Source organism: Leucoraja erinacea, chromosome 10 (assembly GCF_028641065.1).
Source record: "Leucoraja erinacea ecotype New England chromosome 10, Leri_hhj_1, whole genome shotgun sequence".
In the NCBI taxonomy this organism is placed as follows: domain Eukaryota; kingdom Metazoa; phylum Chordata; class Chondrichthyes; order Rajiformes; family Rajidae; genus Leucoraja; species Leucoraja erinaceus.
Window position 1 is genome coordinate 30520936 of NC_073386.1, and position 17007 is coordinate 30537942.

The 17007-nt window shown below is 41.0% G+C and overlaps 1 protein-coding gene across 3 annotated transcripts in view; it reads right to left on the reverse strand.

The window, feature by feature from the left end:
• Positions 1-17007, reverse strand: part of fggy (FGGY carbohydrate kinase domain containing) — a 165287-nt gene that overhangs the window by 88778 nt on the left and 59502 nt on the right. For all 3 annotated transcript variants that reach the window (XM_055641858.1, XM_055641857.1, XM_055641859.1), the window contains exon 7: positions 15167-15282. In XM_055641858.1, the coding sequence (XP_055497833.1) occupies positions 15167-15282 (116 nt within the window). The remainder of the gene's footprint in view (positions 1-15166; positions 15283-17007) is intronic.

The window sequence follows — 17007 nt, forward strand, 5'->3', positions numbered from 1 at the left end:
AAGGCAGATGAAGTTTAATGCGGAAAAATGTGAGGTTATCCACTTTGGTAGCAAAAACAGGAAGGCAGATTACTATCTAAATGGCGTCAAGTTGGGAAAAGGGAAAGTACAACGGGATCTGGGGGTCCTTGTACATCAGTCTATGAAAGTAAGCATGCAGGTACAGCAGGCAGTGAAGAAAGCGAATGGCATGTTGGCCTTTATAACAAGAGGAATCAAATATAGGAGCAAAGAGGTCCTTCTGAAGTTGTACAGACCCCTAGTGAGACCACACCTGGAGTATTGTGTGCAGTTTTGGTCCCCTAATTTGAGGAAGGACATTCTTGCTATTGACGGAGTGCAGCATAGGTTTACAAGGTTAATTCCCGGGATGGCAGGACTGTTATATGCTGAGAGAATGGAGCAGCTGTGCTTGTACACTCTGGAGTTTAGAAGGATGAGAGGGAATCTCATTGAAACATATAAGATTGTTAAGGGTTTAGACAAGCTAGAGGCAGGAAACATGTTCCCGATGTTGGGGGATTCCAGAACCAGGGGCCACAGTTTAAGAATAAGGAGTAAGCCATTTAGAACGGAGATGAGGAAACACTTTTTCTCACAGACAGTGGTGAGTCTGTGGAATTATCTGCTTCAGAAGGCGGTAGAGGCAGGTTCTCTGGATGCTTTCAAGAAAGAACTAGATAGTGCTCTTAAAAATAGCTGAGTCAGGGGATATGGGGAGAAGGCAGGAACGGGGTACTGATTGGGGATGATCAGCCATGATCACATTTAATGGCGGTGCTGGCTCGAAGGGCCGAATGGCCTACTCCTGCACCTAGTATCTATTGAAATGGACAGATGACATTTCGGTCATAACTCTTCAACAGTCTGATGATTTCAGTCTGATGAAGTGTTCCAGCTTGAAATGCTGACTGTCTCATCACAAATGCTGGCTGACCTGCTGAGTTCCTACAGCACTTTGGTTTTTGCTCAATATTCCAGCACCTGCAGTCTCACACATCTCCACCTTTGTTTATGAGACTGGCAAGCTACAAATACCTGCAGGGCATCCTGACATAGCTTACTTAGAATAAAGAACTACCAGAGGCAACCTGTAATTGACGTTGGGCACGGTCCCCCTGTTGAATATGCAGAACAGCCCATTATTAATTCAGAGCACAGGGCATTTCTCAATCATTTTCTTTGCCTTTAACAGCTGAGTATGCAGTAATTTCTGGTACTTAATGGGCATGGGCACCCTGTCTAAAATAAAGAAAATAAAAAGTAGGATTTATTTGTGTACAAAATTCAAGTTTAAGCTTCTACCTAGTACAATATCAAGGTGGTAACTTGTTTTGCTGTAAGAACAAAATAACTGCACTAGGATGGCAATGAGCCACCTTAAGGTGCTTTACCTTCAAACCTCCACCCAGTAAATCAAACAGTTGTGGGATCTGTCCATGGCAACAGAGCTTTGTATCCACCACAAACAATGCACGATAACAAAATATCTTTAAATATGTTTTGGAGCCAGAACAGGGTGGAAAAGTTGAATGTTTGTGTGTTCCAAGGTTACAAAATTCAACAGCAAGTAAATACCAATTCAGATTAAGGTTTTTGTGTCCTGCATTTAAATAATGTCAGCACAAAACCTCTGCATTCATATGCATGCTTGGAGGTTTGCTCTGTAACCGGGATCTCTCCTCAGCTTGCCTAGCAAATGTGCTGTGGAAGTACACTTAAAGGTCAGATCAGAGAGTAGATATTTAGAATTAATATTTTCACTGCAGAAACAAGGAACTGCAGTTGCTGGTTCATACACAAAAGGACACAATGTGCTGGAGTAACTCAACAGGTCAGGCAGCATCTCTGGAAACATGGATAGCTGTCGTTTTGGGCCGAGACCCTTTTAGTTTTTAGTTTTAGAGATACAGTGTGGAAACAGGCCCTTTGGTCCACTGAGTCCACACCGACCCATGATCACCCATACACTTGTTTGTTGCTACACACTGGGGACAATTTATAGGGTAATGAACCTACAAAAGCTGAACGTGTTTGGAATGATGAGGAAATCGGACCACCCGGAGAAAAACCAAGCAGTCACAGCGAGAATGTGCAAACTCCATACAGACAGCACCCATAGTCAGGATTGGCACCCTAGCATGCAGAACCTTGTCAAATGCCTTGCTGAAATCAATATACACAACGTCTACAGCTCTGCCCTCATAAACATCTTCAAAAAACGTTATAACAGATTTCTAAGACACAATCTCCTATGCAGAAAATCATGCCGACTCTCCCTCATCAGCCCCTAATGCATTTATATCTTATCCTTCAGAATACTCTCCAGTAACTTGCCTACCACAGATGTTAGGCTCACTGGTCTATAGTTCCCAAGCTTTTCCTTGCAACTCTTCTTATATAGAGGTACAACATTAGCCACCCTTCAGTCTTCTGGCATCTCACCCATATCTAATGATCATTCATGTGTCTTAGCCAGGGCACCTGCAACTTCTTCTCCAGCTTCCCACAGTATCCTCGAATATATTTGATCAGGCCAAGGAGATTTATCCACCTTCATATGCCTTAAGACGTTTAGCATCTCCTCGACTGCAATACTGCCAATCCTCAAGACACTTCCATTAACTGTTCCAAGTTCCCCAGTCTTCCCATCTTTCTCCACAGTAAACAGAGGAGAAATATTCGAAGAACCTTGCTCATCTCCTTTGGCTCCTCGCAGAGATGTCCACTTTGGTTCCTAATAGGCCCTATTTTCTCTCTGGTCACCCTCTTTCCCTTAATGTATTTATAAAATCTCTTTGGATTTCCCTTTATATCTGCCAAGAGGCTGAAGAAAATGGTGGGCTCAGTCCATCATGGGCACAGCCCTCTCCAGTATCTACATCAGGTGCTGACTCAAAAAGGCAGCATCTATTATCAAGGATTTGGCTATGCCCTCTTCTTGCTGTTACTATCAGGCAGGAGTTACAGAAGCCTGAAGACCCACAACACCAGGTTCAGGAACAGCTACTTTGCTACAACCACCAGGTTCATGAAACGACCTACACACCTTAATTTTGTCTCAGCAACAGAATCCTATGGAGCAACACTTGCACAACCACAGACTTTTTTCTCATTGTATTTTCCATTCATGTCTTTTTTAGCACATTCTTCTCATTGCCTTGTATAACTTATGTTTAATTTATGTTCTTTGTGTTATCTGGATTGACGTGTCTGCAATGCTACTGCACAAACCTGACTTGTACCTATACCTATACCTGACTGTACTTGTGCTAGGACGATAAGCCTGACTTGACTTGCATTACTTTTGAGCTACTAAGGTCTGTGCTGGACAATACAATTGTTCATAATGTTCTGAATTAGAAATGGGGAATTCAGTCGGTGTTCCTGCCACAGCTTAAACTTGAAGGCATCTCCATGATCTATGATCCTGATATGTTACCCAGCTTCAGTTTTGAAAAAGAATCATTTGGGCAAAAAGCACTAGGGAAAGCCCCAAGTATGAAAACAGATCTCAGCTTCAGCCACCAAGTAGAAATAAAGACGAGTTAATTAAAAAATATGTATCTTTGTCTAATATTTACAGAATAAATTAGTGCAGTTGGAAAGATATATTTAACTCATTTCAACTAAATGGTTCATGTTACAACAGAGTTAAAAGGCAGCCAGGAATTTTGGCTTGAGTGCTTGTTCATGAACACCCAAAGTGTAATTTCAGAACCAATATGTACATCAAACTGAAGGATGAAGTGTCAAGGTATGAAATGTGGTGCAGAGTCCTATCATTTCTTGGCAGGAACACAAAATCAGGGAATCAGTCAGAGTTTAAAAAAAACTCAACATATCACAAATGTGTACACCAGGCATTTAATGATACTAATCCCATGGATAGAAACCTTTATAATCTCTCCATCAAACTGTGTATAAAATAACTCCCACTGCACAAACATAGACGTTCCCCAGTTCCCACAGGGCATCACTGAATCAGTCCCAACTGAAAAGAGCTGTGAGGCAGGTTGTGCTGTGAATTTAGATGGTTTCAGACTGCACAAATGTCACTTGGGGTTTTAGCAGCTGTCTAAGATAGTTTTATCCCATCTGGCTGGATTGCATGAAATCCCAAGGCATATGATACATATCAATGCTCCAAAAAAAATGCTTTAAAGGAAAACAGCTCATGAATATTTTGGAGGTTATGGTGCTTTCCATAGATTAATATTTCCAAATGTACATAATTACTAATCCAAGATATTCCTGTTAATACTTTTCATATTTGGGATTTGGTTGAGCACAACATTAAAATAAAACTGCTCTACAATAATATACTAGAGGAGGAGGCAAAGGGTTAGGGCAAGGCAGCAAGAACCATCGCAGATTTCCCAAACAATGGGCTGGCAATCTGCCCACTAAACCTTCAATAGGCAAAACCTGATGCGTCCAGCAGTACAATTCAAATGATTGGGATAGGAAAGAACTGCAGATGCCGGTTTAAATCAAAGATAGACACAAAATTCTGGAGTAACTTAACGGGACCTCAGGCAACATCTCTGGAGACATTTTGGGTCGAAACCCTTCTGGCAGCATTGCTTCTCTCCAGAGATGCTGCCTGTCCCACTGAGTTACTCCAGCATTTTGTGTTTATCTTCAAATGAATGGGATGCATCTATTGCTAGGAGAAAGATTAGCAGAACTTTTTTTTCTATTTATTTGTTAATTTCAACATTTTTAATTGTTTTCATTGTGTGAGGCAGATTTTTTAAGTCTCGGTGTAATTTAATTTATTTAATATTTTAAATATTTCATGTGTTACCGGATGCTTCTGTATGCCAACAATTGTGACGGGCATTCATTAGCTCCAATAACGCTCCCCACATTGATAGGCCACAAGCCAGGGATGGTGGGGGCGGGGTTGGGGGCTAACTAGTTCTCAAAGCCATTGTGTGAATGCAACAGGTTGTCTATGCCTTGAGGTAGCCCTACACGGAATTCAACCAGACTGAAATACGGGCAATCAAGCACCCTGTAGGAGACATCTCATTCCTAAGGCAACCCATATAAAAAAGCAGTTGTAGGGCACCATCATGTCAGGTCTTTTGAACATAACTGAACACCCTGACAACGTCAAACAAGTGAGCATCGTGTTCAGCACTCTATGCTGCTTCCAAATACAAGCAAACACTTCAGGCTCAAAATATTTTGTGCATGCCGAAAGGTCTCCCAAAATTTAAATATAACATAAAAACAACTTAAAGAGCTTTTAAGCTATGCGATAGATTTATCAACTTGTATAGAAAGTGCTGACATAGCAACAGCATTCCATTAGGAATTTTTTAAATTCCTGGGTAGGACAGAGAAAGTGGATAAATAGGCCAATTACTACAGGCTGGACATTTTTATGTTTTCACATTTGTATGTTTTAGATACATAGATACATAGACAATAGATGCAGGAGTAAGCCATTCGGCCCTTCGAGCCACCACCGCCAATCAATGTGATCATGGCTGATCATCCACAATCAGTACCTTCTCCCCATATCCCTTGATTTCGCTAGCCCTAAGAGCAACTCTCTTCTGAATGCATCCTGTGAATCGGCCTCCACTGCATTTTGAGGCAGAGAATTCCACAAATTCACAAGTCTCTGTGTGAAAAAGTTTTTCCTCATCTCAGTTCTAAATGGCCTACCCTTTTATTCGTAAACTGTGACCCTGGTTCTGGACTCCCCCAACATCGGGAACATGTTTCCTGCATCTACCGTGTCCAATCCCTTAATAATTTTACGTTTTCTCATTCATCTAATTTCTAAGTGATTTCCAGTGATAGTTATTATTAACAACAAAGGTTTAGATACTGGGTCTTTGGCACAGCTCACTTGCAACTCTTTCAATATGCATGTCTGCCGTTCTGAGCTGGCTACTTCACGTAAGGTTGCAAATTTAAATATCAACATCATGCTCCTAACACATGGAAAATGATAACTGCTGGGGGATTACATTTCACAAACATCAAAGACCACTGCCCATTCTGAAATCCGTCCTCTGACTCATTCTGACTCCACTGCTTTACGGTTATTCCTGACTATCACAATTTCACTCCTAAACTCTGTCAGGATGTGATATAGAGCTGAAGACTGCTCTAGTGAGGGACATGAGATACAAAGGCTGGAGGGGGGGGGGTGTTATAAAATCACAAAACATGCAAGTAGAATTTCAGAATGAAATTGCAGAGTTTGGGGCTTTGACAGTTATTGGGAAAGTTATTATTGAAAAATGTTACAGGAGGATGCTGAGAAACGTTCAAGGTAATCAGGCAAAGTCAATGTGGGTTTTGGAAAAACTAAATTATGTTTGACCAGTTTTTTGGATGTTCTTTGAAAAAAAATATGTGCTTTGGATTTAGGAGAACTAGTGGATATAATATATTTAGTTTCCAGAAACCATCTAATAAGGTGCTGCATCAAAGGTTTACATGGAAAATAAAATGGAAAACGATGTAGGCTGTAACATATTGGCATGGGCAGAAGCTTGGCTGGCAAACAGGAAACTAAGTGTATGCATAGAAGGGTCTTGCTTAGTTTGGCATTATGCAATGTGTGGTATGCCACAAGAATCTGAGCAAGGGACTCAAGCTTTTACAATTTATGTAAGTGACATGGAAGAAGATGCCAAAGGTAACTTTGCTACATTTTCTAATGATAGAGAGAAGTAGGAAGGTAAGTTTTAAGAAGACATGGGGAGGCGACATCCTAGGGTTAAATATAGGACGGAGGTGCGTAAGATGAGCACAGTGTAAAAGCTTTAAGGGATGTAAGCACGTTTAAATGGGGCCAAATCATTTGTCTGGGTGAGATTTCTTCCAGGTATTAAAAAAAAACACCAGTGAAACTTGCCAAAGGTCTAGCGTTTCAAAATATTTGCAGGAAAGCGAGTCCATTTTTCACATGAAGCGACACTTCAAAATTATGTAATTATAATACTGCACTCTTTGCAAAATAAATTATAATTTCTATCAAAAATTATAACACCATTCTCTTTTATCTGTGCTACCTTAAAAAAAAATCAGTATATACGTGTAAGCTTGCTCTTTTCATAATGACATTCACCATCCCTCATATTCAAAGCATTTTAAGGGTCCAAACTTAATTTACATGATCTTGGGATATTCAGTGAGTTTTATTCTGAATATCTGTTCAATTTTTAATTCTACAATCTTCACTGAAGGGAATGATTGGACTACATGCAACACCACTCAAGCATATCAAATATGCTCATATATAAGGCCAATAAAGATTGGTATTCCTGCATCTTTTCCAACTGTATTTCTGCTCTCATCTGCAATTTAATTTTTCTTTTAGAAGTGAATATTTTTAATGAATTAGAATCTACTTTACTAACAATATTTATTATCTGTATGGCTGACAAATATCATGCAGTAAGTTTGGGTTAGATTTTGGTGATTTTCTGGCCCAACCACATTGGGTTAGGCAACAGAGCCATACAAGGTCTTATCGGCCTGTCCCACTTAGGCGACTTTTTAGGCGAATGCAGGAGTCTATGCGGTCGCCACGTGGTCACCACATGTATGTTTGCCGGTGGTTGCCGGAGAGTCGTCTTCATGGTCGTGAGGAGTTCCCACATTCTGGGAACTAGTCGTGGCCTCATTATGGTCGCTGCAAATTTTTCAACAAAGATACACGGCTGTGAAACTCGGCGGACATTTAACATTACCGGTCAGTTATCCTTGGTTCTGAAAACTACTGCTTACGTTTCTTTCCCCCAATGAGCTAATGAAATTCACCAGTCAGCACCGGCTACAGTCTATGAGAACCTACGCGAACCTTCGACCTCCTGGCAACCCATTAGGAGCTCCTGGCGACCCACCTACGGCTCGAGAATTCTCGCTACAATCCATGGCGGCTTCATTCTAGTCGCCGCTAATTTTTCAACATGTTGAAAAATTCGCGGTGACCACAATGAGGGCACGACTAATTCCCAGAATGCGGGAACTCCTCACGACCATGAAGGCGACTCCCCAGCAACCATCCACGAACATGTAGCGACTGCATAGTCTCCTGCAGTTGCCTAAAAATATGCCTATGTGGGACAGGCCCATTAGTACAACTTCACCCTACACAAGATGAGTTAGCATAACACATTCTACAAGAGACAGTGTGTAAATTATTCACACAGAAATTAAAATGTTATTTGTGCAAAATAAATTAGACATTTATCTTATTACCTATTTAAAATTCAGATACTTTTGCATTTGATTGTAATATTTGAGCCATTGTAACCCGTAAATTCTGATTTCTGTGTCTTTTATTTTAAAGAGTGCTTTATACCATGAGTCAAGACTCTTCTTAGCTCAGTGAGCAGATTATTGTTAACCATATAGATCTGGGTCATTAGTGTATACAATAACAGTGTTGGTAATGTCACCAGTTGTCACAACGACACACTCTTTTTCTTCTAGATTCCCAGCAATTACACATAATGTTGATTCACTGAAAATCTGCAAACAGAGAAAAAATGTGCTCGAGACAGTCAAGGTTTACTTCAAGAAATGATAATTTGTGAAATGGTACAATTGCCATCACATTAAATCTTGGACATTAAATGTAACAAAAATGTAAAAAAGCACAGCTGTTAAGTGGGCTTTGAAATTCTTGAGGTTTTCTGGTGCCACAAAAAGATAGGCATCAGTGGGTAACACCACAGCACTCAAATCTAAACATCTCAGCTGTCTAGATGAAAGGAGCAATGTGCAGATTAAACAGAATGTATTTCAAAATTACAGGTTGTTTGAAAACATTGCATTGTTTGATAGGTGTATTCCATACATTGAAAATGTTAGTTTGCTGGATGCTGCCAGAGAAACCCAATACTGATTCATCTCCCTTGTACTATTGCAACTTTGATATGTGAAAACAATGTATTTATATTTTGGTATAATTAAGCACAAAATCTTATCACTGTCCAGCCATGTTCCTCTGTATTTTTGAATAATTCTTTATTTTTACAACCCCTTGTTCCCAAACTGACCATTCCTGATTCTAAGGTCATGGTGCAGAATCATCCCCTTGACCCATACGAGTATGTTCACTACCTAGTCTCAAAGGTATCTAGTGCCTAGTCTAACCTTCATAAATTTCTCTTTTTACTCAGTGATTCCTCATCTTTTAAAATGTATTATTTTTCCGAATTCTTGGCTTCCTTGTCTCCATAAGAAGTATGTTTCCTTATGTCTCCATAAGCTGTTTTGGAACTGTTTTCTACATTAAAAGTACAGCAAGAAAGTAGTGTTGCTGCATATGTGAGTGAATAAAAGGTGATAATTACACGGAAAATAAGGTAAAGGTTGATTGATTTTTTAGACTCTGGGCACTCAATATATTCTTAGTCTTCGTGATGGACTGCTGGTAGGGATGGCCAATATATTATTGTGGAGTATCTAGAAGTGTGGAGAGCTGGAAGGAGCAAATACTCCTTTTATCTTTTTTTGTCCATGATCCAAAATTTCCATTAGAATTGCTAAGTACTCTAATTGCAGCCAATTTCTTGTGCATATCATTCTGTTTACTTTATAGTGCAAAGGGAGATGGATAACATGCATCGATAGATCTTATAAGTGCCAAAAATGTTTACTAAGAATTGAAGAACTCTTCTGAATTTTTTACAATAGTAGCAACCCTCTTTAAACCTACAACTGATCATTAATCTGTCTGGTAACTTTAATTTACATAGGTGGGATTGGTAGCAAAATCTCTAGATGGCTAAATGGGAAGAACCAAATGAACAAAATAACAAGAGCGGCACAGTGCAGAGTTGCTACCTTACAGTGCCAGAGGTTCGATCCTGACAATGGGTGCTGTCTGTATGGAGTTTGCACTTTCTCCCTGTGACTGTGTGGGTTTCCTCCTGATGCTCTGGTTTCCTCCCACATTCCAAAGACGTATTGGTTTGTAAGTCAATTGGCTTCTGTAAATTGTCTCTAATGTGTAGGTTAGAACTAGTAATCATTTGTCGGTGTGGACAGGGTGGGCCTAAGGACCTATTTCCATGCTGTATCTCTATCTTTAAACAATGAAGAAAATACTACAAAAATGTTGTCATCAAAGGTTTACATCATTTATTTTGGCATATCATCCAAATTAAACATTGTGTCACAAATTGTGATGATCTGCATTAAAAATCCTTGAACAAGACTGAAAATATGTTATCGGAATTGCAGTTTATTTTTATGAAGAATATTTATTTTAGAACCATTATTTTTATAACATCTGAAAACAGCATGTTCCATCTTCTCTGTAAAATTATTCATCTCATCTGTAAGATGATGTCGTTACAATAATTTATATTTTCAGGGCTCTTATTGTAATTAAGAGTTGAAAATAAGGAGGGTCCACCTCTATCCCAGAGCAGTTACATTACTGTAATTATGGGGGGTGAAATGGGACGCAGAGCCCAGGCCTTAACTGAGTGTTTGGTCCAGGGAAATACTCTACCAGCAGTGCACAGCTTTGTTCTGGTGGAAGGGTGTAACCCTACAATTTAAGCAGCTCATCCACTACAATAAAAATAACAGCTGCTAAGGAGAGAAAAAAAGACCTAAAAGGAATGGCTTTCATCAACATAAAAAATCAGCAAACTTGGTAGAACACATGCCATGCAAGTGCAGCATTTTACATTTAAACAATGTTAAGCTTTTGTCGAAATACAAGAATTCCCATCTGTCTTCTCAAATAAATGTTAAAGATCCTCTTAACATTAAAAAGATAGATACAAAATGTTGGAGTGAATCAGTGGGACAGGCAGCATCTCTGGAGGGAACGAATGGGTAACGTTTTTGGTCGAGACCCTTCTGCAGACTCAGATAGTATATATGAGGGAGTGTGGGCCTTGAAAACGGAAATCATTGACGAGACGTAGGGCGTATGATGTGTCTTGGACAGGTCGGGAGGGATTGGACAAGGGGAGATGGGATGGAGTCATGGAATGTGGAAATGAATTCAGTGGGACAGGAGCAGGCAGAAACAATGGATCTGCCAGGACTGTTCTGTTTATAAATTTTGGGAGGAAAGTAAAACCGGGTTCGGGGCTGGGGAACGATAAGGTTGGAGGCTGTGGAGGGCAGACTGCCGGAAGTGTTAACGTCAGAGATGGTCTGTGAGATTATGGCCTGGTGCTTATTTGTGGACCAAGGATAAGTAGGAGAAGGTATTCAAGACCTGGCGCTTGGCCTCAGAATGGTAGAAGTCAGCTGGGCACCTCTGTTGCAGGTGGGTGTGATGATAATGTCAGGGTTGCTGCAGAGTGAGCGTAAGGCTGCACGTTCAGAGGGGGTGAGGTTAGAGTACGTAAGGGGAGTGGAAAAGTTGAGACAGTTAATGTCACGCCAGCTATTAGAAATAAAGTCTAAAGAGGATAGAAGGCCTCTATAGCATCGTTTAGCATTGTAAAGGACAGCATTAGTTTCAAAAGAGTACTAGGGAGTTCATCTCAGAGTTTTGGCCAATATTTATTCTTCGACCAATATCTCTGAAACAAATAAGCTAGTCATTTGTGGAATTTCTATATTTATAAAAAGGCAATCATGTTGCCCATTTGCACCAATGGTCACACTTCTGAAGGATTGTAATGTGCACCTGTGCTCAGCAAGGCAATATACGGATATAGGTCATTCTTGAAAGGAGAAATTTAATAAGCAAAGTCTGGAAAGCCTAACATCAGGTATGAATCTGCAGGCAAGGGGTGGACTGCCCAGTATCAAAACTTAATTTTCAGTTATGTAATGGTGGAAGATCAGTGGAGAAAAGGCACATTTATAAATTCAGGAAAGTCTCAGGCCATTATTCACCAGTAACATTACTGCATATGTCAATTATATGTGATGCATATATCCCTGTAGCAACTGGCAAAGCTCTGCAGTTAAATGTGCAATGGCCAGAAACATATAGACGCTTCTATCGACACTACCTACATGCTCTTTATCCCACAATGTCTGGACCAAACAAGATGCTGAGACCAACTCATATCTGCCTGCACATAATCCACATCCCTCCTTTCCCAGTATATCCATGTGCTTACCCAAATATTTTTTAAATACCACTATCGTTTTCTCGACCACTACCCCTGGAAGTGCATTCCAGGCACTCTACCCGCTCTGTGCAAAAAAACACGACACGCACACCTTTAAACTTTGTCCCTTTCACCTTAAAGCAATGCCCCCGAATATTTGATATTTCCATCCTGGGAAAAGGGTTATTCCTTCCCCTCTCACCATGCATATAGAACATACAAATATTAAAAAATAAAAACACGAGTAGGCCTCTAAGCTCTTTCTAGGCTATCTTGGCATTGGATATAATCATGGCAGATCCTCTACCTCAATACATTATTTTACTCTATCGGTATCCATTAATGCTTTTTGTGGATAGTAATCGATCTTCCTCCTGAAATGTGGACAGCGAATTTACATCTACAGCCTTCGATGTGTAGAGAATTCCATTACCTTCTTAGTGAAGAAATTGCTCCTCATCTCAGTCCCAAATGTCTTACATCATATCCCAAGGTGGTTACATTGCGTCCATCCAGGGGAAACATCTTTCCTGCATCCAACCTGTCAGGTCAATTTTCGATATTTCTATATCTGATCTCCTCTCATTCTTCCCAAGTGTAGTGAACACAAACCATAACTAATCTCTCTTCAGATGACAATGCCACCATCCATGAATCAGCCTAGTGTTCTTCGTTGCATTCCTGTGTCAAGTATGACCTTTCATAAATAAGGATATCAAAATTGCACAGTTCTGAAGGTATGATCGACCCATGACTCTGTATAATTACATTAATATCTCCTTGCTCCTGTGTTAAAAACCTCTTGCAATGAAGACAAACCACGGCTCAGTAATAATTACAGTAGAATGTATCACTGCAACATTATATTTGGCACTCTGTTTTTTTTCCCTTTAGCTTTAGTTTAGTTTAGAGATACAGTGTGGATACATCACTGGGTGGCGCCAGCAATGGCTGCCTCGCCAACAGTCTGTCTGTCCTTTCCTTCTTTGTGTTTTAATAATATGTTAAACGTATGTTTTTAGTGTTCTTTAGCTTGTTTTATGTGGCAGGTGGGGGGGGTGGGTGAGTTGAGGGAAACCTTTTTCTAATCTCTTACCACGACGGAGATGCGATTATTTTTCTGTATCGTATCTCAATCCACACTGCGGCCTAACATCGAGGAGTTGGCGGCTTTTCCTGGAGACCGACTTCTGAGAGCTCCACTGCGGGTGCCAACGGGACTTTAACATCGTGGAGCCGCGGCCCCTGGGGGCCTCCAACCATGGGTGCTTGTGGGCTTTAACATCACGGAGCCCGCCGTCTCTGGTCAGAGACCGATTTCGGGAACTCCAAGCCGCGGTAGTTTCGATTGCCCTGACACGGGAGTTTTGATCACCCCAACGCGGGGGCTTCAACCACCAGCTGCAGGAGCTTCGATCGCCCGACAGATGGTTCAACTGCCCCGACCGCGGGAAAATAAAGAGAAAGAAGATTGGACTTTTTTTGCCTTCCATCGCAGTAAGGAATGTGGGGAATCCGTTGTGGTGGATGTTTATGTTAACTTTTATGTAGTTGTGTGTCTTGTTGATTTTTATTTTTCATCTGGCTGCATGGTAATTTGCATATTGCTGTACCTTAATTGGTACATGTGACAATAGAATACCTTTGAAACAGGCCCTTTGAGCCACTAAGGCCACATTGACCAACAATCCCCCGTACACTAGTTCTCTCCTACACATGAGGGCCAATTTACAGAAGGCAATTAACCTACAAAGCTGCATGTCTTTGGAATGTGGGAGGTAACCAGAGCTCCCGGAAATAGCCCAGGCATTCACAGGGAGAACATGCAAACCATACAGACAGCACCCGAGGTCAGGATCGAACCTGGGTCTCCGAGGTTGTACGGCAGCAACTACCTCTGTGCCAACCTGTTGTACTTACTTATACTTGCTTGTGCTCATGTATAATGTGATTTGACAAGATAGCATGTAAAACAAGATTTTTCATTGTCAGTACACATGACGATAATATACCAATGAGGATGATCAACAATAACTGTTGAATATTGGGGCCAGTCTGTACGGTGTTTGCCAAATATCCTAAAATAAGAGGGAAGCACATTCTTCCAGTTTTTTGGCAGGAAGTCAAAAGGAAAAAAAAATGTAATAGCCACTTATTTTTGTGAGCATGTTCTATTCTTTAAGAAGTCTCAGCGTGAAATGAGAGTGGAAAGTAGCTACAAGGAGCAAAAGTGGTGTTAAAATTATTCTTGTGATAATCACAGATTTAAGTAATTATCACAATACAAAGAGCTGTATACTAATACACAATACACTAGTCCTTGGTTTGAGGTAAAATCAAGTGTAAAATGGTGCTTGAAGAATTTGTAATATCGCATAGGTTCAAGATGAAGGGGAAAAGATTTAATAGGAATCTGAGAGGTAACATTTTCACACCGAGGGTGGTGGGTGTATGGAACAAGCTGCCAGAGGAGGTAGTGAGGCTGGGACTATCCCATTGTTTAAGAAACAGTTGGACAGGTACATGGATAGGACAGGTTTGAAAGGATATGGACCAAGCGCAGGCAAGTGGGACTAGGGTAGCTGGGACATTGTTGGCCGGTGTGAGCGAATTGGGCTGAAGAGTCTGTTTCCCACTGTATTAATTTATGACTCTATGACTCTATTGGTAACACATAACTCTGATTAGAATGCCTGTATGTTTTCAATTTGGGTTTCAAGCTCAAAGCAAACTGAGTTCTTAACCCACCCTTCAGCCAATGGTAATGGGTTGTAACCACCCGAAACTTAATATTAATTTGCAGAAATTAATTTGCATTTATTTCAATGGCAAGTAGATCCAAATACGACTAACCTAAATTAAGTAAAATATTCCCTGGATCAGCCAAATGGAGGGATTCTGAAACAATCTCACAAATATATTAGAGAACCTCCTGTACTCAAGCTATTAGCCAGGAATGTTGTTTCATTAGAATAACTGTTTATAGCTGCATACACTTCTATTATATGATAAAGTATTAAACAAGTATTAAATATCCCATTTTATATACCCAATTAAACACATACATGTTAACAACTGTTATTGCAATGTACCTATTTTTGAATGATTGTTGACTGTCAAATCCTCAAGTCCAATCTGCTTCCAGAAGCTGTCATCCCAGCCTGTTTGTGCAGAGTAAGTCCATTTACAAACCAAGGTACAAAGAGATCTAGAAATTAAAGTAAAGAAAGCAGTTACTGTCTATTTCTCACTGGATTTATTAACGCAAATGATTTTGATAAATTATTTACAAACTAATATTGTTTCATATAATACAGTAAGTAAGTTTATTGGCCAAGTATTCACATACAAGGAATTTGCCTTGGTGCTCCACCCACAAGTAACAACATGACATACAGTGACAGTTACGAATGACTCGGAAAACACTAAACATTAATAATAATAAAACATTAATGATAAAACACCATGATAAACATATATAATATAATAAGCAGAAAATGCTGGAAAAGCTCGGGAAGTCAGACAGCAGAAAGTCCAGGCTATTTTTTTTTAATGTTTGTTGGTGACAATCCAAATCACTTATAAATTTAGTTTTTCCCAGGAAGTTCAAATCCAGTGCATGACTAACTCTAACATAACTGAGGAGCCCAATGCATTGTCACAGCCTCTGTTTGCCTTATCAAGAGTCAAGAGTCAAGAGAGTCAAGAGTCAATTTAATTGTCATTTGGACCCCTGGAGGTCCAAACGAAATGCCGTTTCTGCAGCCATACATTACACACAAATAGACCCCAGACACAACATAATTACATTTTACATAAACATCCATCACATAGCTGTGATGGAAGGCCAAAAAAACTTATCTCTCCACTGCACTCTCCCCCCCCCCCCCGATGTCAGAGTCAAAGTCAAAGCCCCCGGCTGGCGATGGCGATTGTCCCGCGGCCATTGAAGCCACGCCGGGTGGTGCGAGGTCGCACACCGGGTCTTGGTGTTGGAGCCCCCGGTGTGCGCTCGCAAAGTCCCGCGGCCATTCCAGCCGCGCGGGGCAGTGGTGTCAGGCCCCGCTCCAGGAGCTCTTCAACCCCGCAACACGGGCGGGAGAATTCGCCGTTGCCTGGAGCCCCGAAAAGCGGTCTCCCTCCAGGGATCCGCGGGCTCCCGGTGCCGCCGTCCACAGACCCGCAGTAGCAGCCTCCGCATCAGCAGCAGCAGCGGCAGTGCTCCTCCACCGCTCCACCTGCTCCAGTCTCGGCCAGCTCCGCGACGGCAACTGTGAGTCGTCACCAGAGTCCCCGGCTTCTTCCCGTTGGAGGCCGCTCCTCGTTGCGGCCTCAACGACACCTGAGACCCGACGAGAAAAGGTCGGGTCTCCAGTGCAGGGAGAGATTCAAAAGTTTCCCCCCCCCCCTCCCCCCACACACACACCCCAACATAAAATAACAAAAACTACATAAAAACACAGACAAAAAATAATAAAACGCGGACAGGCTGCAGAGGCCGCTGCTGGCCAGAGCCGCGCCGCCTACCGGTTTATGGGATAGACAATTTAATTTTGAAATAAGTTTGAGACCTGATCAAAATGTCATTGCTTATTGATTAATAAATTACCGCGAACAGTTCCTTCTCCGGAAAAATGAAGGGGCTGGAGACTCTGTTAATGAACAATACATTCACCTGCGCTATTTCTGTCCATTTGGTCTGACGTTACATTAACAAATGCCCGTTGAGTTGTTTGATAACAACATGTGTGTTGTCAATGGGTTGTGCACTTTAAGGAAACCAGACCATCTGGTGCTGTGTTTCTTTTGATTGGAGATTAACAAAATTAAACTCTAAATAAAATATTGCCTTCAAACCGTCAATGAAATTATAGATTCATTAAGTCATGAATCACAGAAACAGTTCCTTTGGTCCAACTTGCCAATGCTGACC